This window comes from Culex quinquefasciatus, chromosome 1 (assembly GCF_015732765.1).
Source record: "Culex quinquefasciatus strain JHB chromosome 1, VPISU_Cqui_1.0_pri_paternal, whole genome shotgun sequence".
NCBI classification, from domain to species: domain Eukaryota; kingdom Metazoa; phylum Arthropoda; class Insecta; order Diptera; family Culicidae; genus Culex; species Culex quinquefasciatus.
Genome location: NC_051861.1, coordinates 71,013,897 through 71,041,194, shown reverse-complemented (window position 1 = coordinate 71,041,194; position 27,298 = coordinate 71,013,897). Strand labels below are relative to the sequence as shown.

The 27,298-nt window shown below is 37.7% G+C and overlaps 1 protein-coding gene and 1 long non-coding RNA gene across 11 annotated transcripts in view; one reads left to right on the top strand and one right to left on the bottom strand.

Annotated features, from left to right (window-relative positions):
* LOC6034424 (cAMP-specific 3',5'-cyclic phosphodiesterase) overlaps positions 1 to 27,298 on the bottom strand; it is a 104,514-nt gene that overhangs the window by 73,498 nt on the left and 3,718 nt on the right. For 7 of the 10 annotated variants that reach the window (XM_038249031.1, XM_038249038.1, XM_038249004.1 and 4 more), the window contains exon 2: positions 20,372 to 21,471. In XM_038249031.1, coding sequence (XP_038104959.1) covers positions 20,372 to 20,712 — 341 coding nt within the window. In that variant the 5' untranslated portion in view covers positions 20,713 to 21,471. Of the gene's footprint in view, positions 1 to 10,990; positions 11,640 to 20,371; positions 21,472 to 27,298 lie in introns of those variants that run through there. The other 3 variants (XM_038249061.1, XM_038249068.1, XM_038249064.1) reach the window with 3 other exon arrangements.
* Positions 1,907 to 3,235, top strand: LOC119765377. The gene is made up of 2 exons (XR_005276682.1): positions 1,907 to 1,963; positions 2,218 to 3,235. It is a non-coding gene; the product is annotated as an uncharacterized LOC119765377 (long non-coding RNA).

Below are 27,298 nucleotides of genomic sequence, written 5' to 3'. Positions count from 1 at the left end.
CTCATCCGATGGAAGGTTGAAGCAGATGGGAATCGAACCCAGAAATACTGTATCTGAATAGCATATTAAAGAAAATTTATGGAGTTTGTGCCATCACAAGACACAAGAAATCGAGAATTGGCCGCACCCAGGAACGTTATTTATGAAAATCGCCATATCTCAGCAGATTTTCAACGGATCCTCCAGGTTGCATTCGACTGGTTGTAAGTTGTAGTTTCAGGAACGCGATGAAAAATGTAGCTTTTTGTACCTGGTCCCAAAATCTGGAACATTGTGGCCGTGGAAAAAAATCTCGTTCTCGACCATTTTCAAAAACTAGAAAAAATATCATTCAGATTCTTCTTGAAGCGTCAAAATCGGTCAATTTCTTACAAAGTTATGAGGACAAACAATTTCTGTCCTGATCCTTTTGTCCAACCCATGTTAGTGTTTTTTAATCCCTCTCATTTATGAAAGGCTATCGAGAAATTAAAAGTGAGAGTGTGTGCAACATGGAGTTGAACTTTCTGTGAAGTTGCTGTGCAGATTACCATGACACTTTGAAAAGTTTAACTCCATATTGCACGCACACACTCTCAATTTTATTTTCTCGATAGAATAGACAATATGAGTTTTACAAGAAAACCAATCATGTATTCAAAAGAACGAGAAAAGAAGATTCTTAAGATCTGGAAACCTGAACGATGTAAATAACCATTGATCAAGATTCGAATAGCATACATACATTCGAAAAACCCTTTAACGTGAAGACTTCCATCATTGAAACACATTCGATTTAGACCAAAAAATCTTTCAGTGGCTTCAAGAAGGCAACAACCAGCACATACTGATTCATTTTGGTGAAGAAATTCGTTAAATTGAATGCATCAATTTTCTTTGAAAATGATCAACGGCTTCACCTTAAATTAATTGAAAATGATTATCTGTCGTGGAATATAGGGACCTACATAGGGAAATGAAATGTTCTGGGAGAAATTTCAAACACCCAAAGTCATTCAAATTTAAGGTTGAAAAACTTTTAGTTTTTCTTTCGAGCTGGCACTTTTCTTATACCGAACAAGCACAAACATAACAAAAACTACCAGATTATTATCAACAACAGTTTGACAATACTTGTAGTTGTTATAAGTCTCGTTTGTTTTGCCAAAACTATTTTAAATTAATTCCAACCTTGTTCTTGCATGATCTTGATGCTCGATTGGAACCCCGATTTGACAGTTAGATTGGAACCCTGAGAGTGACATTTCGCCTCTCCATATAGGCTCTATAGTGGAATAACAATACTTTAGTCAAGAATATACCACTTTTTCTAGGCCACATGTTAAAAATCAGGATATTATCCGGACGCGTCTTTTTTACACCGTTGTGAAGGTATGTGATACACTTCCAATGATTAATACAGTTATGTTGAATCTAGCCACTTTATAATAAGATTGATTTGGTTTAAATACCATATAAATGTGAGAAATCCTCAACTAGGTTCATGGGTGGTTTAGTTTATTTTAGACAAAATGACGCAGCGTGAGAAAATTTATACTTGGCTGGTAGGTAGGTAAGTGTATGCGCGAATTACTTTCCCCTGCAGTGCAGTAAATGAGATATTGCAATTATAGAAATGATAACATCGTGTTTCGGTTGCATCATTCCTGCTGAGTTTTGTGGGTGGTTTCATCTAACAAAACTATGTATGTATGTAATTTGTAATTTGTTGTTAGTTATCACTTTTGATCAGGTCAAGGAAGACACTTTAGGTAATACTATGTTCGTTTTGATTTTCAACTTTATTTTAACTATTTTAGTTAGTTGAAACCATTTTTAGGATTATTTACTAAACCCAATCCGCTTTTTCACATCACTGTGAAGCGTTTTATTTAGTAGAGATTGTTTCTCTCGAGCATTTTAGTCGTCCAACTGAAACCAACACCTACGCCACTTCTCGCGCGGTTGCTGACAAACTTAGCAGGTGATTATTGCCAAGTGCAAGCTTCCCTCAAGCGTTTCTAAAATGTGTAACTTTGAGAGCAAATGCTCCTCAAAGTAGACACTACCCAGTAGAAAATAAATTCGTTTAGTTTTGCTTGCAAAAACTAAAATTTTAATCTTAGTAGATCGAAATGTTCATTATGTATTGAAACCATACTCAACACAAGTCTAATCGATTCGAGATCTTTAAAACCGAACACCAAAAGTAAAAATTGTATTTTTACCCTTTTCCAGTTCATTACGCACCGTTACAGATCGGTGTACACGCCAACATTTGTGCCATAGCAACAAATCAAGGCATGTCTCGTGCCTCGTGAGTCGATTTTCCCGCCACTCCGCCGGGCAAGCAAGCAAAGCAAATCTGGTTTCAATCCTTGGAGCGACAAAAGACCACAGGATGATGAGTTTCTCTCGGTGTGGGATCCGTATACGTATAGGAAGGAAAGTGTGCGATCAATATTCTATTTAAGCAACAGATTGTATAACATATGTATCAGTTCGGAGTTCCACACATAACGGGAAAAATTTTCCACGCGGAAGCAGGATTTGCAGTGTCCTCGAAAACAGCTCGCCATCATATTCACGGTAAAGCCTGAACACCAACTAAACACACCCACCACCTACACACACATACACGAGTTCGGTCAACATGTTGGGTGCACCTTTAACCACATACGCCCAACTATAAGGTAAACTTTGAACAAAGTGGTAAGTTTCACTAGTTGTTGTTTTTTTATCAGCTCCGCTTTCTAGAATCGAGTGATACCTACCTGTTGGTCGGGGTTAACTGTCTGTCAATGAGATGCTCTATGTGCTTATTAAAAAAATGAAATATTTTCCTGTTTTTTTCCTTCACTAAAGATTAGGATGCCAAACCGATTTTCTAAGCTCATTGGAGGAGTTCTTAAAAGACCATAAGACTACCGGTGGGATATTAGAGAGAAAAAAAAAACAGTTTATGAAATCTTTTTAAAACTTAACCGAGATTACAGATAGGAGATCCATTTATCTTGAAGTCATTCATTTAAAAAAAAAGTTCTTAAAGTTTTTCGTTTTTCCGGAGTCCACGTAAGTGTGTAGTAGGTATGTGACACGAGAGCACGACATGAACCAACCGCTACTGAAGCATAACGGAACAGGATATCGCCATCTGGACGAGGTACTTTTAGTCAGCAAATTGTTTACCAGCGTTAGGATGGAAATTGGTGATGGGTGATAAAATAAAATCGATTTCTGAAATTTTTGGGAATAATTTTCTAGTTGTGCTCCTAGTAGAGCTCATATCCCAAACATGATGACGCCCAGTTAATTTAATGATTTTCAAATAATAATATGAATTTCAATTATATGTATCAAATATTTGCCAGTTTTTTTTTTTTGTTGTTGTCTAAAACTCATTTAATTTGTCACGAAGAGAAAATATTTAATGATTGAAAGTAATCATGAAAATAAATTCATAAAACCAACGTTTCCTTTTAACTTTTAACATTGACATGCAACCCAAAATGGCTGACATTCTTTAGACCGAAACAATTAGCATAGCCTCGCTTAGCCTTATTTTTTTGTTTACTCAAATATCGACCATCCAGATGGCCGGCATGGAGTCCCAACGGAAAAGGGAGATAGAAGGGACAGGAAAACCCATCAATGGCCACTTGCCCCTGGGGGGAGGAGGACGCCCACCCAATGTTCAACTGTTAACCAACAACGCCCGAGGCTGGCTGGCTGGTTGCGCTGCCATGGCTTCATCAGCGTAATAGAGAAGAGAACAGAAAATGAAATAAATTTAATTTATTGGATTACTCGGCTGGACATCGGACGTTATATTGTTAATCCCCAATTCCAACCGCATGCCATCGGTACACCACCAGCAAACCCGACACCATAAAACCAGCAGCAACAACGACCGGCAAAGTGGGAAGCTGTGGCGCTTGCGGGAATTGCAAAAAAAAAATGCTGGAAAAGCCAGTTAAAATGTTACTTGATTTATAAAATGAAACCAAAATGGGGCAAATGGAAAGAAACAATAACTGAAATGGTGATTCTCAACAAGGTAAACAGTGTCAAATAGTAAATTAAAACTTTCAAAAACAAAAGTCGATTTCAATCTTGAGACATTCATCCAAAACTGGGAAAAAAAATCCGTGCATTGTTGTCACTTTTCTTATGGAGGATGTTTCGATCTGATCGGCATCAAAACTTCGGGACAATGCACAGAATGGTCAGTCAAACAAAACGTGTTTGTTATTGTTTACATCACGTCGAAATGAAAAATCTCAACATTTGATCACCGCTATATTTTCCGCCATCTTGGATTATGTATTCCCATGCCACTCCAGTGCATTTTTGAATCTAATTGGGTCCTAAAGCCCTATGTCAATTTTTATGTACAACGGTAAAAACACGATTTCTGATCACTTTTTTTTATTTTCATGCAACATTTTTTCGATTGATCAACTTTGGTCCCCTTGGAACGAGCTATCAAGTAGGACCTTTTCTGTCAAGAAGGGCCGCCAAGTTATGTTTTTTTAAATGATTTAAAAATCCATTTTAAATCCTTTGCGGTCGTTCAAAGAGCCATTGTACTCAGCAAAATAAGCTTTATAGTTGTGAACAATAATATCACAAATTTATGCATAATTTTCAGATTTTTAAAATGTTTAAATAACTAAAGAGATTTTTTTTTGTTCTCCATCTTTGCTCAATCAATTTTTGCAAACAGTTTTTTTTTTACATTTTCGAACATTTGCTGATAGGTCGATCTTTAGCACGAGGCAAACATTTTAGTGGATTCATTCAAATCTATTTAATCAAAGTAGGCGTCTTTGTGGTTAAAACAGCTTGCTGAATATTTTAGCGAAATCGGTGCCAATATATCAATTGTGCAATCACCAATTTTTGGGCATCGGCCTACCTTCGACCACCTGACTGGCTATTAGAACATAAATGCCCTAGGCATTAAACGAAAATTAAAAAAAAAAACTAAAAGATATTGTTTTTTTTAATTAAAGTATTTCAATAAAAATAGAAGTGCAGTCAACTTAAAATAACTTTACGTTGATTTGCTGGCACTGTTTTAACTTTTAACTGTTGAATTGGCATGTTAAAGTATCTAAAACATATCAATGCATTTTTTTCAAACTAATGATAGCTGGACAAACTTCAAATCTTAAAAATTTACATAGAAGCAGAAATAAGATTAAACATTGATTAAAAAGCACTTCCCGACGTTGTTCTAATATAACTACTAGGAGAAATATACCCATTTCAATCACACTAAGCCGTTCGACCAATTCTCATCACTTTTGCCGTTATCCGCTAATAAATCAACATTTTCAGATGTATCAACAATGATGAGCTTGCTTGCTTTTATTTTTCATTTTTCATTTTTCTTTATTAGCTATTTATTACTTTGGGACAGTCAAAAACATTTTATTTAAGCTGTAATTCATGATCAAAGTGCTGATAGGCCGATAATAGAAATAGGCTGAGAAAGGGTATAGTTCCCCTAAGTACTGTCAGTGTCGGTGTACTATCTTGTGACATGTCGGCCTTATTTTTGAACTGCTTACAAAAACAAAAGAAAAATAAATGCTTTCACTCATTAATTATTATATATTTTATAATATATTTCCATCCTATTGAAACCTGATCCTTAAATTGTAGAATGCACTTTCAAAACAAAGTTTTTGAAATATTTATCATTGTTTAAGATGTTCTGCCCTTTAAACGACATTTACTAAAGACAACACAACATTTAAGAGAAATTATAGAAAGCGTCCCAAAACCAATTGCTATGCGAGAAAATATAACGGTATGCCCTTTATATCAAAGGATCCTTCATTACATTGTAAAAAAACAGCACTGACCCAGTGAACATATTTCAACTGGAATTCAAGTGATTACCAGCCCGGGAAAAGCATTTCCACATTCTACTATAACCGCCCAGTTGTTATTGATGACGTTGAGCTATAATTCAGCCCGAGCTTTTCCGATAGTGGGAAACGCGCTCCTCCCCAACAATACTCGCGAGAGAGAGACCGTGTAACAATAGAAAAAGGAGAAAATTAATACCTATGCTAATGCATTGTTTTCCGAACGTATTCATTATAAAGCAATTTCATTATTCAATTAGAGCTCAAATCAGCACGTCCTAACACACTCACACACACACACACATAATGCATGTGACGACTACGCTGCTCTGGGTTGTTGGCGGTAATGACGTATGGACTGATGCAGTTGTAACACAGCAAGCAACGACGGAGTACGAAGTGCAGTCACGTTCTGGGTAGAAGGTATATAAGAACGAGGCAAGCATGTGCTCGTGAGCCAAACTGAATAAATATGCTCGTTCGTTTGTATGTACTTACTAGCGGTGCCTGTCAGTGCTTAGAACAGCTGAACGAACAGGCAGTTCATAAGGTTAGATGGGGTTAATTGAACAGTTTTGGGATACATTAAGTGGAAAGCTTATTTTCAAATCTGTCAGCAATATAGTGTTAGGCTTCGTTAGTTAGCGATATTTTAACGAAACAAATGCAAAACAACAAAATGAGTTTTTAAGAATATGTTTATTTGTGCGTACACTATGTTGCACATAAACGAACTTTTTATTTTACAAATCACCAAATTTTATCATTAAATAACTTGGCTACTCAGTTATTTTCTCCTTGTAAATTTGAACAACAAAGGAGTGAACAAAATTAAATCAATTTAAAACATAGTGTCCGCTACCTTCTCCACCACATATGCCGAGAATATGCATAATAATTTGAACATTATGATGCTTAACTTTTTAAGAGGACTAGGGAAATTCTCCACATTCTCTTAAATAAGCTTCGCACAAAACAGCATCCTTGAGTAAATTCAATCCAAAATACTCTGGCAACATGAGAGCAGATAATGACGATGTTTAGCAGTTTGACGGAAAAAACCGTAAATAATGTACTAAAGTCCCCCAACAGGACATCAGCTATCGCCCTTTTATCTTTCGCAACACAAATAACTTTTGTTATTTACATTAGTTTTCTTTAACCTGATTTTAAAACTGGAGTCGTGTCAGACTTTCCCGTATCACCGTAAAGATATTTAACAACAAAATTATTACAAATATACATTTTGTACATAGCTGAGTGTATATTGCTTTTTGCTGATTACATTTCCCGGGATACCCCGACCCGCCCGTAACCCGCGTTTGCACGCCATCTGATCATGCGACCGGGGAGCATCTGTTGAATTAGTTGATTGTGAGAAAAATCGTTCACTGCCAGCCAACAGCTGCCACAGCCCCAATGTTTAGTTAGTGTAGATAGCTAATGTGATGGATTTTGCCTGCGCTTCGAAATTGGACGTTTAGTCGTGACGAAACATGGCGGTAACGAGACTTATTTACACCGGTAATTCAATTATTTCCGAGGAAACGATTAATGTAAGTGGGGATGCATGTTTACGTGAATGAGCGCGGGTTTGGCGCGCTAGCTTGCAGGAAAGAAGATCAATAAGAATGCAGATTCAAATGATTTTCATTCAATTTAATTCAGGTTAGGTAAAATTTTTATAACATATATATCGATGTTACAAAATTGATACAATTTATGAATTTTTAGCCAATAATGCTGAAGCTTAATATTAAGACTGCTGTCGTTTTTTTTTCAGATAAGCTGTATCATTTCGAATCAAATTTTTTTAAGACATTGGATATGTCAGATCATGCTTCGACGACGACAGTAAATCATCAAGACTCAAATTTAGATTTTTTTTTGAAGTTTGTAAACTATAATTACAAAAACTTTTATAAATAGGATCATTTACATACTCTCATAGTGTCAAAATTTCTCAATGAAAATTAGTTCGAGCCGAAACGCGGACTGGATTTCCGAAAACATTAGACAGTTCAAATATTTCATTTCAAATAAAACATTTAAAGCAACTTTAGTTATAGCAGTCAACTCAATTCTACTTTAACCGGCTCCGTAGCTTAATGGTTACGGCTTCTGCCTCATAAGCTGATGGTTCAGAGATCAAATCCCGGCCGGTACCTTTGAATTTTGGAATCAGGAATTGAACTTTGAATATGAACAAAAACGAAAATGAATCAGGTGGGATTCGAACTCACACCTCTGGATTGGTGGTCTGGGACGCTAAGCAGTCGGCCATCAGAAGGTTTACACTTTAGTCGTGAATTGATCCGTAGTGTTGAAACATGCTATCTTCTCATATTAAATACGTGCTGATCCCTGATTTGCCTGAGGGGATTGGAAGTCTAAATATAGATCGAGTTTCCTTCAGATGCTTGCTTCTATGTTTAGGCGGAGCCGAACAATGCCCAGCGACCTCGGAATTGGACCGCAAGGAGCTCTGTCATTCTGAAACGGGTCGTTGGAAGCAGCGCGAGGGCTATCACCACCTAATACCCGGGACTGAGATAAGTTGTATCAGCATTCGGCATATACAAAGTCTGATACAAATTATACTTTCCCATAATATCGCTACCGGTTAGCGGGTATTGGATTGGACCACACACACACACACACACACACACACACACACACACACACACACACACACACAGCAGTCAACTCAATTCTACTTTCAGTTTCAGGTCGATGCAATTAAAAATAAAAACGTTACTTAATCCACCATAAGGTGTTTGGTGCCTTCCTCACATTAATGTTGTATTTACAAATAAATTTAAGAGTTTTTTTTATTTATTTTTTTTCATTTAATTTTTTATAATTATTGATTTTACCAGAACAGCAATTTTCAATTCTTTTTTTACCAACCCTCCAAAATAAAAAAGAAAAGAGGGGGCTGTTATTGAATTTAAAAGTGCTGATATGCCAACATTAGGTGCACGATGGAATTGCATGCTTTCTCCCTAGTCATAGTAAACAATGTCTCATGAGCAGCGATGGAATAATCATCATCAAAAGAAAATCTCTGAACGTTCATCAAGAGAAAAAATCTGAAAGGAGCATGGCTCTCCTTTCTCGCGCACGAAAGATCGGTAAAAACAATCTAAAAAGAGTCAAAATGATGTATTCAGCAACATAATTAATACAGACTTTTTCCAGAAGAGACGCAGACATTGCTTAAGCAATGTGGCAACCGGGCGATACGCATGCTGCGCGACTATCGCGCTTAAGCAAAAAGACCCGGCTTTTGATGTTATGCAAAATCGCTCTTTTTAGTAACTACAAAAAAACTTTTTCTTGGCATAACTTTAAAAGTACTTCACTAAACAGAATAAAATTTAATAGGGTCTTAGGGGACCCCAAAACGAACAGAATAAGGTGGATCCGGCAAAAATCGGTTCAGCCAGTTCTGAGATAATCGTAGACATTTGTTCAGAATTTGATTCTGAGTCGATAGGTATACGTGAAGGTATATCCAGGTGTCGTATTTAAGAAGTTCATTTTTCGAGTGATTTTATAGCCTTGCCTCAGTGAGGTGAGGAAGGCAAAACGTCAAACTTACCATAAACTATATTAAATATAGTTTTTTTTTTAAATTCAATAACTAATCGAAGCACTCAAGGCCAAACCAAGAAAAGCTATTCTTTTAAATAATCGTGGCGATCTTCGAAATAAAAGTATTCTTGAAGGAAACATTGATTCATGTTAAACTTTTGTTTCGGATTTGCAAATTTGTTCCAGCTGTCAAAATGCTCACAATGCCCTTTGCTCGTGTTTCTCTAGTATCATCATTTTTAAACTACAAAAATTCTTCGAAAATCTGACAAAATTTCACTGTTATAATGACAATCTATCTATCTTTTTCTTTCGGCACAGTAGACCTTTGCCAACAAATTTGGTGACATTTACTTGAAAACTGCTAAGATAAGTACATTTTTATGATATCAGTATGAAAAACGGGCCTTATAATTTCTTATTTTGATAAAAAAGACTCACATTAGAAATGAATCGTCATTGTTGATCCATTGTGTGATTTGAAAAAAAAAATCAATAAATTTGATAAATGATTAGTTGTTTTTGTTTGAAAAACTTTTTTATCAACATTGGGGCTATTATGCCAAATCAAGTATACCGAGAAAAACGCGTTTTTGTATTCGTCACAAATTTTTGACGTTTGGTTTTCAACAGCCAAAACTAAACACTATTTTAGTGAAATTCAAGGTTTGGAAGTTGAGTTGGAACATCCCCTACCACCTGAAGCAAAAATCTCGCATCTCTTTAGTTTTTTTAAGGTCAAACAATAAAACTTTCATTGTCATAAAGCGACATAAGACAAGGTAGCACGATCATGCGATATACAAGGGAATGGTGGAAAGAGAGGAATCACAAATCCGTATAAATAATTTCAAGATTTTTCAGGTGTAAACCGAAAACGCGATCAAAAATTAAAGTGGAAGAATAAGGCATTTAACTGCTTATTTAATTGTCGGTGTACAGGACGCCGCACTGTTTATTCATTTTCTGACGCCCATTCAATTTTGCAGTCCAAACCCAGTCATTAAATTGGAAAAATAAAATTCTTTTTCAAATTTTCTTTTCTTGATTTGTGTGCACCTACGTCGAAGACCAAGATTGTTTACTTTTTGCTCTTTGGTCTGACAGTCTTGGTCTGATAGATTTGGTCTGTCAGCTTTATCATGGATTTTGGTCTGGTCTAGGCGAGGGATAGGACACAGCACCTTCCTGGCGATATATCGATGCCCGCTTGCTGGGATTCTTGTCTAAATAGAACAAGAGAGCACACCAAAAAACACACGGGCATGAGCTACTTTGGTAATCATAGGCCTTTCCAACGAGTCAACCTGGTAACTCTATCTCATGATATAATAACTTATGAGATATTTTTCAATCTTATCTAAAGACATTTTTTGTTTGGAATTTTCCAAGTTTATAAATTGGTTTCACAAAACAACATTTAACATGCTGTTTGTACTGACACGATTCGTGGTCAATTAAATAATCTTTAGTTTCTTGGCATCTTTCTCGGCAAGTCACAAACATTTCTTCGGTCCACTATGTCGCCCACTTACCTAACTTTGAGTGTTCGGGAAGCTCTTCGAGCATTCCATTTGCGGTCCATCTTCTCCTCTCAAATGGGTCGTTGATTGAACTTTGGAAAACTCAAGGAGTAAACAAAATAAACCTTTTATCAACTTTGACTGCCGTATCGAAACAAACACACTTTTAAATTCATTCGAAAACTTTGCACAGCGATTTACATTTTGCTTCGGAGCACTTCTCCCAGCGGCGGAAGGAACGACGAAATTATCCCACGTGGAGAGCCACTTCCACTTCCTGTCACAACCGCGATCAATTTCGTTATCTTCTTGCTCTCGACTGCTACCGTCTTACGACGACACTTTTCACCATGGAAACATTTGCCAAAAAAAAAAAAATCAATTCCATTAACTTTCTGGCCCCTGGCCCATGCGATATCATACGCTAAGTTTCACCATCGTTTTCCCTGAATTTTCCGCGATTTTTCCACTCTGACACCACTCGCCGAGTGTCAACTTTCCGGAATCAGGTTCTAAATCAAACTAGACGAACCGAGCAGATTAACGAGTCCCATGCGAAAAATAAATCAAAATGCATTTATATTTTATAATTACACACTCTCATCCCGCTAAATTATCTAGCAGGGTGTGCACTAATCGGCTGTGGCTCGGGCTCTGGCACTGTGGAGTGGCCGCAACCAGAGCACTAGAGCTGGTCGTTAGTGGCGATTCTCTGGATGAGCACACCAGCACCAGCATCATCATCATCGATTTGAGTAAACAGGGCTTGTTTATGTACTACACTATACTATTTGGCTCATCGCGGCCTGAACATCCAGTTGTGGGGCAGTTCAATTATGAGAATTCCAAACCAATTTACTTCCCTCCTCCCTTCCAGAGAGCTACTACTACAATTGTTGTTGTTGTTCAACAATCTACGCCCAGGTTCCTATCCCTCTGGTGGCCGTAGCCCGCACAATGGGAAGGTCTTGAAGAAATTAAATTAATTCAAAAAAAAAAAATGTTTGTTTTAAGATCACTTCCTAAATCTGATTTTTGTTTCTTGAAAAATATATTTGTTAAGCATTCTAAAAGTGGGAATGCCTAGTTTGAATGTATTTAATTCAATCATTTGTCTAACTATATAGTTTGGGATTGTTGGGGACAGTATTTGGGTAAACTTAGGAGATTGGAGGTTAGGTATGAAAACAGCCACTCTACTTCTCACCGTGTCCCAGCCCCGCGAACATCAGAACCGAGCAAAAGGAAACTCGTAATTTTCCGCCCAGAAGAACAACCGCATATTACATTGGCTCAATCGGATGACCTTTGGCATTTACACGCGCACAACCGCAGAAAGTTTTGGTGCCAGCCGCCGCCGGTGGTGAGCTAATTAAAAACTTTTAACTAGATTCATATGAACGATGACTTTCACTGCCAAGGGCGTGAAGAAAATCAATCTACTGCGAATATTGCGTCCTTGATCAAACGGCGAAAGTAGTCAATTCAAGGTGAAATCAGACACTGCTTGATCATTCACTGGCGAAACCGGAGTACAAAGAAATTGCATCAATTGTATGATTTCAGTCGTGTAATTAGTCTTTATCCATCGATCTAAGCGATTTTCGCTGCGCACGAAGATCGCTGCGTCACAATTATTATGCAGTGAACTCTCGCTCTCGAGATTGCTAGGAAAAGCATATAAGCAACATGGCCTTTAATAAATATTTTTTAGATTCATAAGTTGTTCAGACAGTATACTCAAAATTTGTTAGAGTTAGCAAACAATAAAACCACCGTCTAAAACACTTTGAATCACCGGTGGCCAAACACTATGAATCCTCTCATTCATAAATAGATTTTAAATTTATTGCAAAGCATGTTAAAAACGAATGTTTTTATTTTCAATTCGAAAAATAAAGCAAATGACACAGTTCACTATTAATACATAAATTTAGTGTACAAAGTTCGCACAGGACGAGTTCGAGGTTGTGGAGGAGTTTGTGTAGCTCGGATCGCAAGATAAGATTGGATTGAGTGTGGATGGACGTAGATTTTTTTCTCACTCACTTTTCTCGAAACTGGCTTGACCGATTTTGTCCGGATCTGTGTTTTTAGATCCGTCTACAGGTCCCATAGGGCATATTTTCAGACCATTATGTTTAGTAAAGTACTTCAAAAGTTATGCTAAAAAACGATTTTGACTAAAGTTTGCAAGATTTTAAAAAGGGTGGTTTTTGTAAGAAAGGCCGTAATGCTATAAATTTTTATAAAGGTATTTGAAAGACCTTTCTAACGAGTCCAAAACACTAAAGATCTGATAACCCCATAAAAACTTATTAGCACTTAAGTGTTATTTATGCACTTTTTGGAGGCGGGATCGCAGATATTTTGATGAAAACGTTGTCCGGATCTTTCATGCGACCTATCGTTGAATAGGTAATCAAAACACTTTTCCAACGCGTCCAAGACATCTGATCTGACAACCCTATCAAAAGTTATAAGAATGGCCCGCCTAAGTAAAGTGCGCCAAAAACCATAGAAAAACATACAAATTTATGAATTCAGTGTAGTAGGGTGTTACCGTTGCGGCTACATGCTCTGCTTTGCCCCATAATCAGTCATGGGCAAATAGGAGGATTTTGTAAGCTTTACATTAAAATGAGGGTATCACAGATTAGAGAGTTTGTGTAGTCTTAAAATTAAATGTTGTCGAGTAAATAAAAGTAAATTAAATATCACAATTAATATAAAATCAGAGCACAGCTAGGGAAAATAACCTTTGCGTACCTGCAAAGAGCATGCCAGAAGTTCCAGAACCAGGTTCCGGACGCGGTCGAGGGCGATCGTGGACCTCCGGAGCAAGCCAGCCACGAGAGTGTCATCGGAGGTGACCAACAGCAGCAGATGTAGCAACCAACCTGCCCCGCACAACACACACACATACACAGCCGGAGTCCAAGAAATACAGTGCTTAATTTAACTAAAATAGTGCCTTGATTCCTTGAGCTTCGAGCCGACCCTTGAAAGAAAGAGCTCTTGCTTGACTAGCACCGCCAGCGCGAAAAGAGGCCCTGAGCCCACCCCAGTCCGGCCGTGGCTCTAAGACCAACCGGCTAGGGCGTTGTCAGGGTCCTTCAGACCCAAGTATGGGGAAAGCCAGTAGTAACAAGGGTTATGCTTTGGGATGTTCCCTTCAATGTTGTATACTTGGTTTATGAAAATTTTTAGCTCATAACTATTTTTGAGCCACTTAAAAAAAAAGATTTTTTTAGCTACTTTTCCTGGGTGCGGGGCAGAATGAGCCACCCTGCGGGGCAGAATGGGCCACCTTAGAAAACAAGCCATTTTGTGTAATACACCGTTGAAGTGAGATAATAAATGATTAAAGGGACATTTCTAACATAGTTTCCATGAAGTTAGACCACTTTTATGAAAATAGTTACTTACCAAAACAAACATTTTTGAAAATAGTTTAAATATGTTGAAATAAGACACTATTTTTACCAATCGTCAGCTGTGTGCTATCTTGTGACAACGACCATTTAGTACTTTTCGAGAAAATCGATTTTTAAAGTTTGATGATAAATATTTTCAAAACTATGAATGGTAGAGCCAAACTTTTTAAAGCAATCGGTTTGTATACTATCGCTTAACAAACGCTCCAAGTTTCAACTAATTTGGTTACACCAGTTAAAAGATACAGTGAATTATGTAATCAAAAATCTGAAAAGCACGTGTCACAAGTGTGTTTCAAAAGTACAATTGTACTACGTGTCACAAGTGTGCACAAAATTTCCTTACAAACTGAAATAGACTTAAATCAACATTTTGACCGACTTAATCAATATATTTTCAAAAACATAAGATTGCATTGCCTTCAGAAAATGTGTATCAACATAAATTTGTGAAAAACAAGAAATTTTTTTCACATTTTCCAACACCATGTATGACGTGTCACAAGTGTGCACAATCATTTTAATGATAAATTAGTCTATGCCACAAGTGCGTATTGCGATATCCGGGAAACGGAAGCGAGTTTTCAAAATCGGGTCAAAGCATCTTGTAGTGTTTGTTAAGTATAGCAAAACGTCATCATTATATCATTTTCGACCAAAATGGTCTATGTCACAAGATAGCACACAGCTGACGAAATAAGCATAAAAACAACTAAAAAATCAACTAATGTTGCATTAAACGTGATTTGTGAAGCTACCAGGAGTGATTTGTGAAGCTACCTATTGCATAATCCATTCAACCAAAGTTTCTTAACTTTTGATTGTTTTTATCAGGCAGGAAAAGGGTGGTCCATTCTGCCCCCAAGTGGATTTTAGTTTAACACTTCCACCACCCGTAATAGCTCCTGACGTCCTTTATAAGACCCTTGCCTTACAGTTGGTTTAAATCCATTCTAAAGCCCAAAACCAAGGGTGGCCCATTCTGCCCCATGGGCCATTCTGCACCCCCCCCCCCTGCCCCTACCTGTTTAAAAGAAAAATCAGGCCAAGGAAATCAATGAATAGTAGCTCTTAATGCTTTCTAAGGAATTTTGACATTTTATTACCTGTATTCTAATTTTTTTTTAAAGCAAGGAAATCAGTGAAATGTTTAAAATTTGCCATTTTGTTACCTGTTAAAAAAAATCAGGCAAAGGAAATCAATGAATAGTGTTAGTATAGCTCTAAATGCTCTCTAAGGAATTTTGCCATTTTATTACCTGCATTCTAAATATTTTTTTTTATTTTTCAAGCAAGCAAATCAGTCAATTTCTTATTTTATTTAAAAATGGTAACATAATGAAAAAAAAATCACAGAGAGCATTTAGAGCTGGAAACTTGCTTGCTTAAAAAATAAGGAAAAATATAGTTTTTTCTGTTGAATTAAATAAAATAGCAAAGTTTCCTGAAAAAATCATTATAAGGTTAAAAAGCTGTTAACTGATTTGCTTTGCATAAAATTAAAAAAAAAATGTTAGAACCTTTAGTTTTTATTTATATTTGAAATTGTCACGAAACTTGGAATTTTGTTGAACATTTGTTTCTAATATTAACTACTTACCAGTACAGTAAAAAGAATATAGAATTTTATAAATTTGTATAATTGTATATGAAATTTCTTTCAACCATCCAGACGAGGGCATTTAACATAAAACTCTCTATTAACACTATGCTATACTAGTTTTCACTTCAGACGATCTCTGCCATACATGCTTCATAGTGGAACTTTTTTCATAAAATTCATAGTGGGACTATACCGTTTCTCAGCCTTTTTCTGTTATCGGCATATCAGCACTTCGCTCATGAATTACAGCATAAATAAAATGTTTTTGACTGTTCCAAAGTAATAAATAACTCAAACAAAAATGAGCAAGCAACTCATCATTGTTGATACACCTGAAAATGTTGATTTAATAGCGGGAAACGGCAAAAGTGATGAGAATTGGTCGAACGGCTTAGTGTGATTAAAATGGGTATATTTCCCCTATTACCTGTGCCTACGACGCGGTCGCTTTGTGTTTGTTGCAAGCAGTAGGGGAACAGCATCTAATTCCAGCGTGCCTCTAATGTTGGCAGGTCAGAACTTTGACATTCAATTAAAGCTAATTAAAAGCGTTTTTAATTGAAATCGAGTGATAAATAGCTCAATGAGAAATGAGCAAGCAAGTTTCTATCAAAAGTTTTGCAAAATTAGTTGTTTAAATAGTGAAAATCAGCAAATTGGATGGAGTTAGGAGCGAGTGCTTAACCTGCCAAACATACGAGAATTTCCCCTATTTATTATAAAAATAGCTTTTATTTTTTATTTCGGTATCTATTGAAGATAGAGCTTTGGTTTCTTGGAGAGAGTTGTTCATTTTTGGTAGTTGAGCAACTGTGTCGAAAACAAAAATATTCTATGCCTTGTATCTTAGAATAGTAGTTTATGCAACATGTTGCAAAAAGAGGATTTTTTCAGCACGAGTCGTACATTTATCCAACGAGGTTCACCGAGTTGGATAAATACGAAGAGTGCTGAAGAAATCAAGTTTTGCAACGAGTTCCATACAACATTTTTTGCAATTCCAAAAAACACTCACTGAGTGAAATTTTATGTCAAATTTTCATATATTTTGTCAATAAATCGTTTAAATCAAAAAAATGTTGAAAAGTGTTACTTTTCGAAACAAGTGCTGAAAAGTTCAACTTTTCAGCACCCATTTGAGTGCTGAAAAGTAGAACTTTTCAGCATTTATTTCGAAAAGTGTTGCTATTCGATTCTGTTATTTTTGGTACAGAAAAGTAGGCTATTTCGTCGTTTAAGAATGACAGGAAAAGTGAGTAGTTTCACGACGGAATTGCAAAAAATAAATATCAATAATATTCTTGTTTTGCACAACTAAAATCAATCAAATTGTAATGACGTCTGAGAGAATAATATAGAACCTTTTGGTACCAGCAACTTTCTAGATCATGTCAACTTTCTAGAACTTATTGTTTTTGAGATATATGCAATTCAATTTTTTCCCCATACACAGCTGGCTCTGTTCGCTGCATAAAGAGCTTAGCATGTTCTACCCAGGAAGGTGCTGTGTCCTATCCCTCGCCTACAAGGTAATCCATCCGACATTGCCTCGCCTAGACCAGACCAAAATCCATGATAAAGCTGACAGACCAAATCTGTCAGACCAAGACTGTCAGACCAAAGAGCAAAAGTAAACAATCTTGGTCTTCGACGTAGGTGCACACAAATCAAGAAAAGAAAATTTGAAAAAGAATTTTATTTTTCCAATTCAATGACTGGGTTTGGACTGCAAAATTGAATGGACGTCAGAAAATGAATAAACAGTGCGGCGTCCTGTACACCGACAATTAAATAAGCAGTTAAAAGCCTTATTCTTCCACTTTAATTTTTGATCGCGTTTTCGGTTTACACCTGAAAAATCTTGAAATTATTTATACGGATTTGTGATTCCTCTCTTTCCACCATTCCCTTGGTTCTACCATACAGAGCAGGTAGAGAGTTTTTATTGAGCCTGCATAGCTCAATGCGTCTCTACTCTTAAGTTGGATTCTTTAGGTAAAAATAAGTAACTGTATATATTTTGAGCCAAATCGGTTAAGGTTTAAGGGTCGCTTGGTCGTTGAAGTTGGCGAAAAACAGTCTTTTCATACAAACACGTCTTCTTTAAATCGCTAATAATTGGTCAGGGTTTACTCGGAAGTCGATTCTTTTATTGTCACCGCCAGAGCTGAAAATGTCAGGGGTCCTTACGCGAAAATCGGCGACGCATACACGATTTTTTCAGATCCATTCACTGAACCGCAAAACCGTGACATAAACAAACTCGACTCAGTCGTGAGTGCCCTAGCTCACTGAGCAGCTGCAATGCGAGGCAGTAGTCGACCAACGCTCATTCGACGTTGCACGCACACACATAAAGAAATAAGTTTTTACACAAAAGTTGGTATTTATGCGTGGAAATGTAATTTTGAATATAAGTTATGGTTGTTTTAAGTGTTTTGCACAGTCTAGAACCATTCAATTGTTTAAAAATAGTCAAAATAGTGTTTAGAGAGGATTTTACGAGTCAGTCATAGGACACGAACTGAGTGAGTGTAGCTCATTTTTTTCACGTCTCTCATTCTCCAGCAGCCGACCGGCACGAGTCAGGCGGCAGTGGTTGAACGGACACAGTAGGCTTACAGTCAGATGCTAGCAGTGAACTGACATTTTGGTTTGCTTCATGTGTACGCTGAGTTGGAAACAATTTGCAGGCCTGGTCACCGCAATGTGCAAGCGCCACGAACGCTGAGCACTTATCGAACGCTGAGAGCGGCGGGTTTGAACGGTTCGCGAACTAAAATCTCGATCATCATTTCTCTGCTCGCATGCCGCTCCGCTCTGAACAGAGTAAAGAGAGCATTCAGCGAACGGTTCGCCTGCGTCATCCAAGGACTCCCCTGGAGATAAGATCTGTGGGTCTACCACCGTAACAAGCAAGAAGTCAGCAATTTTTGACACGGATCTTACCCGCATAACTCGGGTATGTTCTGCGGTCAAAAACCACTGACTACTTGCTTGTTACGGCGGGGAGTCTTTGGAAGACCCAGAAATGTTTTTTCTCTGAGTGCTGTTTTTCAGCTCTTCTTGCGAACCGCTCATTGATGGTCCCTCTCAAACACATTCGCGATGAGAGAGCAAGGGTTCATGCGAACCACGGCAGGCGTTCGATCGTGGTTCGCTCGAGCTTGTGTCGCAATCATGAGCGAACCACGCTTGAACGTCATGACGTATCGTTTGAACCACGTTTCGAGTGAGGTTTTCAAACAGAGATAACTGACAACGCATTTGGATCATAGGGTTGTTGAGCAGTAAAAGTTGTTTCTTCCTTGACTTGATATAAAGTGTTATGCTAACAAGTTTACGTGCCCAATAAAACAACAAATTACAAATTCAATAAATGTACAAAAAAAAGTTTCAATATTTATTTTTGGAAGATTTACAATATTTTTTAATAGTTTAGCGAAGAAAAATCAAAGCGTCTCTTTGTAAACCATGGACTGAAAAGAGAGGGGAACAGTGAGACAGACATGCTGCGTATATTCTTAAATTTAAATGTACATTGCCCAAGTAACATTTTTTCCAGGAGTTCTACAAGAGCTCTTCAAGACCGCGGTCCAAACTGCTATGCTGTAGCTATCTTGAAGAGCTCTTGTAGAACTCCTGGAAAAAAATGTTACTTGGGTGTAGACCAACTATTTTATTTGAAATATTTGTTTTGGTTTTAATCCTTTAATTTACTATTACAATCAAACTACTCTACCCTAAAGTAATAAGCAGAATGGAAATGGACAAAAAGTTGTTTTTGATTTTTTTTTTGCCGTTTCGTAAATATTCAAAAGAGTCTAAAAGTTAGAAGATCTGACAACTTTGTTTCAAGTTTTGACCACTGATGTGTGTTTATGTATTATTTTTAAGCCAGCCACTTATCTGTACGAATATGGTGTCCAGATCCATTATCCGACTAATCGTTGAATAGATAAACGAAATGAGTCTAAAAAATTGAAGATCTGGCAACATTATTAGAAGTGAGCACGGATTTTAGTGGGATTTAAGTTGTTTTTTTACCAAAACCAAACTAAGCTGGTTTTCTGCGCACTCGTTTTCCAACGAGTTAATAATTCAGATGAAATTTATGTCCGTTTTTGAAACTCGTTTTTGTTAAGGAGTCAGGAACAAGGCCCGAAATAACATAATTTGGAGAATATTTAAATTTGGGTTTGCTGCAAGCTCCAACTATGATGGGGTTGCATGGTACTTTGAAGGGTGAAATTTTCTCACAGAAAAAAGATCTTGTCAGTAATGTTTGTCATATTTTAAAGGGACGAAAGTGGGGGGAACTTTTATACAAGAGAATGAACGAATGGTACTCACCGGACGTTGGCCAGCGTGTGTCGCCGATTTTTCAGATACCGACTGTGATACTTTTGCAAGTCACCGATAGAGCCCTGCTCTGCTTGCATCTTACTCGCTGACGGTGAGACGTTAGTTGTGCTGCTACTGCTTGATTCTAAGTCACTAGCCGTGTTGTTGTTGTTGTTGTTGTTGGCGTTTGTGTTGGTGGTGCTTGCGATGATTGATTTCACTTTGGATTTGATCTTGATGCGATTGATATTGATTTTCGGCGAAGGTGTTAACGAGCGTACGACATCTGCGTATCGAATTGTACAAGCTTTAATGCGGGACGGTAGCAGGGGATTATGGAAATGTTGCATACCAATATCAAACTCATCATCTTCCTCTTCTTCAATGTGAGGTAACTTGAGCTGCCCGGATTGGGAGTGATGAAGCTGCTGGAGTTGGTTCAAAGCTTGTGCAGCAGCATCCGAGAGTGACTCCTGCTGTTGTTGATTGTTGTTGGTGCTACTGTTGTTGTTGCTGGCGGTGATACTATTGTTTGCTGCTTGCTGATCAATATTGTGCTGATATAGCTCCGTCGTGCTGGCGGTCAAAGCTTCGTCTTCGGTGGCGTAATCGACAATGTGGTCATCAATTGTCGACGTGTTGCTTTTTTGGTGGTTTGCAGCGGGGGCTGAGGAGCCCCCGCGACAAGGCAAACAACACCGAAACAGCGTGCCACCGACTGTGACTTTATTGGCGGGATTTTCTTCTCACGCCGCTCATCGAAGCGCAATTCAACGAAATGTAATGCTTGACCATCAGCGTTTGGTACGCCGTGTTTTAAGCTTCTCTTCTCTACTGGATGCTGGATGATATTATTTTTTCTGATTTCTACGACTTTCAGAACAACACACATGCGAACATTTTGCTCAATTCCAGACCAATAAAAACAACACTGTGAGCTCTTAATTTTTCCTAATCTTGATCATTTGGTAAACGGCCAATCGGATTGCAAACACTTAACGTATATATTTCATGAGTCTGACAGGTTAATCACTCGCGCTTTCCTATTGTTACTAGAGTAGTTGTTGATGGTGTTTGTTATTATCGATTTGATATGTGTTGCCAACAAGCTGTAGGTACATGAGTCCGTCAAAGTAAAAAAAACATTAGTAATTGAAATGACCTCACAACCAAACACAAACATGTGCTCCAAAAAACCCAACCCCGATAGACGACGGCTTAGCAGAAGAAAAAAGCCGAAGGTGTTCGACCACCTTGGCTGGTCACCATATTTGATAACGCGTATCGAGAGACCTAATTCATATCTGCGGGCACTTCCCATTGGTGGGATAACTTGGTGTTTTCGACACTTTTTTCACGCGTTATTTCTTCAATCAAATTGCATGATTTTGAATAAACTTGAAAACACAATGCACTCACTACTATTCTCCCATCGCCGTGTTTTGTTGTACTCGTCGCAAATATTCAAAAAAAAAACCTTAATTACACCCCTCTTCACCCCTCATTACTGGCAGTGATTTAGTTTTGGGTTGCGCAAATCGATTCTCCGCGAGCGCTCGCGCGCGATTCAATTATGTTCCGTCGACGAATCGCTATGTACACTTACGCGTGCCGTATCGATTGTGTTCCACACGTTCAAAGGCAAAAAAGCAAACTGTGGGTTGTTTCGGGACGTTGGTGGCCGGCCAGGTCGATTGGGTGGGTGATATCGTTCCTCCCTAAAGCGCGAACCCAAGTCACACAAATGTGTCGTGTACTGATTACCACCGCGAGCCGCCGAGCGCTTTAGCGAGATTGTACAAATACTTCACCGATGGTGTTGTTGTTGTCGTCGTCGTCGTCGTTGTCGTTTGCTACCAGCGTCATCGTCGCCGAGGTTGCATGCCTCCGCTCATCCTGTCCCCTTTTCCCCGCTTTACCCGATTCGGGCCGGTATCCCACAAAGGGGGAGGGCATCGCATCCGCACACAAGTTCCAATTCGCGCGCGCACGCACGACCAACACGGCTAATTGCAGTGGTTCTTAAGCGAAGTTTAAAAATAAATCTTTTTATGTTCAGTCTAGCTAGTTTTCCATTTCATTTTGTTGTCCGATTTAATCGGAGCTATATTTCATATAAAGAGTGATGGTTTTTGTTGAATATCTCAGGATTAACCATGTAATACTTTTCAAGAAAATTGATTTTAAGCTTTGATGGTTATTTTTTCAAGACCATGCATGATGAAGGCAATATTGCTGTATGCTTTCAAACAAACCTTATTTTCCAACAATTTTAGTGATGAGCAATTCCAGCCCAAAACAGGAATTTTTTAGGTACTTTTTTCTCGACTCTCTCCGATTTCAATGAAACTCTGTAGACATGTTATCCTAGGCCTATAAAAGCCATTTTTGTGTATATGGAGCCAGTTACACTCGATAATGACATTTGAGAAGGGCGTAAGTGTTTTAAATATTTTTGTATTTTGTAATTTAAATATTGCTGTATCTCGAAGCCATTGCATCGTATCAAAAAGTGGTCAAAGACAAACTTGTAGGAAATTTGACGGGCTTTCCGAAAAAAATACACTGAAAGAAAAAAGCACTCCACTTTTATGAGATTTTTTGATTTTTAAGTTTAAAAGTCAAATTTGAAGGTGAGCCCACGATTTTTTTTCGTTCAAAATTTTTATGAAAATAGCCTAAGATATTACAAAAAGACTCACGAAAAATGCAGGATGGAGCAGCTCACCTAAAAAAATACAAAATTCATTTACTGAAACTGTTTTTTTCAAAAGCGCTCTAAATGTCAAAATTGTCAAAAACCGAACACGAGAGTCGATTCTCCAGACAATTTTATATAAAAGTCTCAAGTGTGTATTGCGATATCCGGGAAACGGATGCGAATTTTTAAACTCAGTTGAAATCTCGTAGGGTTTTTTTTGAGTTTAACAAAACGTTATCATTAAATCATTTTCGACCAAAATGGTTGTTGTCACAAGATAGCACACAAGCGACAAACTAGTGACCAGGACCGAGAGAAAAATACTTTAAAATATAATTGTAATACAGTGGCATACATATTTGGAACACTCACAAATTTGAAACGCTTTTGTGGTGATGTGCAACATTTTTTCATCAAGAGCAGCAAAAAACTGTCAAAAAATTGCCTGTTCTTGCCTGTTTTGTTTTTGCACCTCTCAAAATTGTGAAACACCTGAATTTAAATGATAATTCCACAAAAAATATCATGCAGTTCATAAAAGCATAGCGAAGCTTGAAATCTATATTTTGTTAAAAATATGAACTCCTGTCGGTAACCCAATTTTGTTGACATCTGTAAATAAAAGGTGTTCCAAATTTCAATGTATTTCTTTAAAATCTCAAGAACAATAAGATCGCAAGGAAAGCTTTCAAATTAAGATTAAAACGAACCAATATGCTCAATTGTCGCTTTTGGTGATCTGTAAACTATTCCGAATGTGAACACGCAGAAAAATAAGGCATATCTGAATCAACAAAACGTTTTGTTGATTTGAAAATCATGATTTTTGTTGACTCAACGCTAAACGTCAAAGCAGCTTTTTCAAAACAACAAAAGAATTTTGTTGAATCGAGAAAATCAAGGTTTGTTTCTACGCAAAATCGGCGTTGATTATATTCAACAAAAATTTTGTTGATTCAAACCTCGTACAGGCTGATTCTACAAAACATTTTTCTGCGTGAAGGATGAGTGACACAATAGCTACTAGGACCTTTTAAAAAAAACTGTAGATGTGTTTTTTGATAGTTGGTAAAATATAAAATCCACAGAAATTCCATTTTATGGTATTGTAAGAGAGCAAACAAAGCACAAAAAATATTAATACTCAAATTTGGATATGATCGGGCAAACGGCCACATTTCACCATGGTTAATTTTTTAATGAAAAAAGTAATAATCAGTTTATTTTTTTGTTTCCCTCTCCTTTTCAAAATTTACCCAAAAATATCAGGAGATAAAACAAATTATTTTCTTAATTTTCGATTTACATTGTGAAAATAAGGCTTGATTATTTAATTTAAATTTTGTTAAATTCCCTATTGATTGTAAAAACTGTGCTTTCTCATACGAGGTGGAGTATAAGAACCCCTGCTCGAGCCAACCACATTCTCCACTACCTGATACTCCGTTGTACACACATTAGTGAATATACGTTTTTCCCATTACGTCATATCGTCGTTTGATTAGCGAGCCCTTATCGTCACCACCAGCGCCAGCAACCAGTCCAGACCAGGCAAAGCCAGAAGAATACTATGGGCAAGGTACGTAAGAGACGCAACGGGGAACAGCTAAGCGGGTGGACAAGGACGGTCAATATATCACTTTTACTTACTGACTGACTGCCAGCTAAACACTTCTGCCGGCCAGTGATGGCTCATGGCTGTGTTTCGGGAGGTTTGCTGCTGGCTGGCGTCAAGCAGGTCTTGTCCACAGTTTCGACGAGTTATTATCACGTCGAAGCCCCGTCATCTTCATCATTTCGAGACACTCGACCAAGAGAGTGGCGGTGGCGTCAACTACTTCGACCACGATGGCGATGATGAGGAACCAGAGCGGAACTGGAAGAAGTCACCGTTGCGTCCCTCCACCTCCCTCTCCAACATCAAGTCGTGGGTGGTACCTTATCGGTAATTATCTCACCGAGTGTGTGGTGCCACAATACACTCTTCACACCACAAAACATCCCAGCAGACAAGTGACACGAGAGACGAGTTTGCTTGCGGGCGAAATAGTCAAATAAGATTGATGGAGAGAGCTCCCATGCGACCCGCTGAGGTGGTACTCATATCGTTGTGAAGAATCTTTTCACCTTTTGCTTATGCTCTCACGGCGTGACCCGCAATCACGGGTTACACATCACGCTGGGTGGAGAATCGATGGATGGGAAAACGTGTTTTCAAGATCACACTTCATTCGTGCTTGAATGAAAAACCCTCACAAAATATTCAATATACTGGGTCAAGTAAAGGTTAACGGATTTTTTGATGCAATTGATACTAAAAATGCATAATCATGTATAAAAAAAATCTGTAATAGATGTTGGAAGATTCTTCACTGTGGACGATTCCTTTCACACTCTTCGGTTGTTCAGGGAGTTGATTCGGAAAATCAAAAAATCACCGATTTTACAGGTTAAATTAAATTTGAATTGAAAACTCATGGAGAGTCATCATACCCTGTAATGCCTGCAAAATTGGTTCATTTTGTGTAACCGGTTTGCTCAGTTAAACCAGTTTCATTCGATTCAACTTCAGGTTCAATACGGCGTTTCTTTTTGTTTGAAGTTTCGATAAATAGATCCCGACATTTGATAAAAAAAAGTTTGTGTGAACTAATTTTTGTCCGTGTACAGTCATCCCTCATATTCGGAACAGTTTACAGATCGGCCAATGTTAAAAAAAAAAATCATAAAAAATCGATAATTGAACATAATGACTTGCTTTTACCTGCATGTGAAAGCTTTTCTTGCGATCTTTCGGTTGATGTATTAACCGGCTCTAATTTTTTACGTTTTATATCAAGTTTTCAAAAAAAAACATTGACCCTTGAAATCCACAAATTCAGAACACTTTTTTCTTATGGATGTAAACAAACTTTGACTCTCTCCAGGAGTACAAATATTATTATTATTAAATAAAATTAATTATTATTTTCTACAAAATAATGACTTAAACACACTGGAACCAATGAAACTCAAGATTAGTTATGTTTTATGAATAGTCTGATAACTTTTTTGTGAAAATATCTGTTAAATTCAGGTGTTCCACAATTGTGGGAGGCACAATAACATCCCACAATTAGGGAGCAGGCAATTTGGAGGCAGTTTTTTGCAGCTCTGAATAAAATAGTCTCAAAATGCAGTTTTAGTTCAAAAAGAACTATTTTTGTTAGTAAAATAGCAAGAGAATGTCCAAATAAAGGTCCTAAAAATAGAACGGTCGCTAGGAAAGATGCATTTGGCATGCTATTGACAAATTAACACAAAAGTGTTCCGAATTTCTGGGTGTTCCGAATATGTGGGATGACTGTACCTAACGAAAAAAGAAGAAAAGATTTTTCCCATTCTCAAAATGAATCTTCCTCAGTAATGAAGATTACAAAGACTATCAAAAAGGACACGCTGCGTGGGCCTGGGCTGTATTATTAGCAGTATCACACCTCAAAAGATTAACCCCACACAGAGGCTATGAATAACAGCCCCGTGCCCTGACCCCGGAAAAGTGGAAACCCATTCGCACCTTCGGCATCTCTAATCTTCCTCGGCAGCACTTTGGAGCATGAGGCAATTTAAATTTAATCTGGCAAATATATATTAAATCATCACTTTCTTGTTTTGCTTTTCTCTTCTATTTCCCCACGATTTCCCGCTCTGATTCCGCTGACGGTTCACTGCACGGAAAAATGGCGTAGGAGGAGCGTGTTTCGACTTCGACTTGGACGTCTTTGCTAGTAGTTGCCATATATTTTATGGGACACACCGCCAATCGACGCCCGCTCGTATATTATACGCCTCAGGTGAAGCGAAATGACCTTGAACGGGTCTAAAAATACGAAAAATATGATCGAAATTTTCGGGAGCCGTTTTTGGAACGAATCTCGGCACTCAAGTCCGCACCGACTCTTGCAATAAAGTAGCAAACAGGAAACTATTTATGAGCTTGAGAGAACATCACCAATCTTTTCACTTGGCACTGGTCTGAGGAAAATTTAATGCAAAAGCAGTTAATGTATGTTCTTGTCCACAGTTTATTGAAATGTATGAACCCTGTGCCGAATGGAACCAAATTCTACTCAAAATTAGACGTTTTACATACAATCGCTAAACGTTTTCCTGAACTCTGCAGAGGGTTGACTTTCACGTTTCGCAGCTCTGCCTGAGACTGATATTTATCTGGTTATTAAAATTTAATGTTCCCA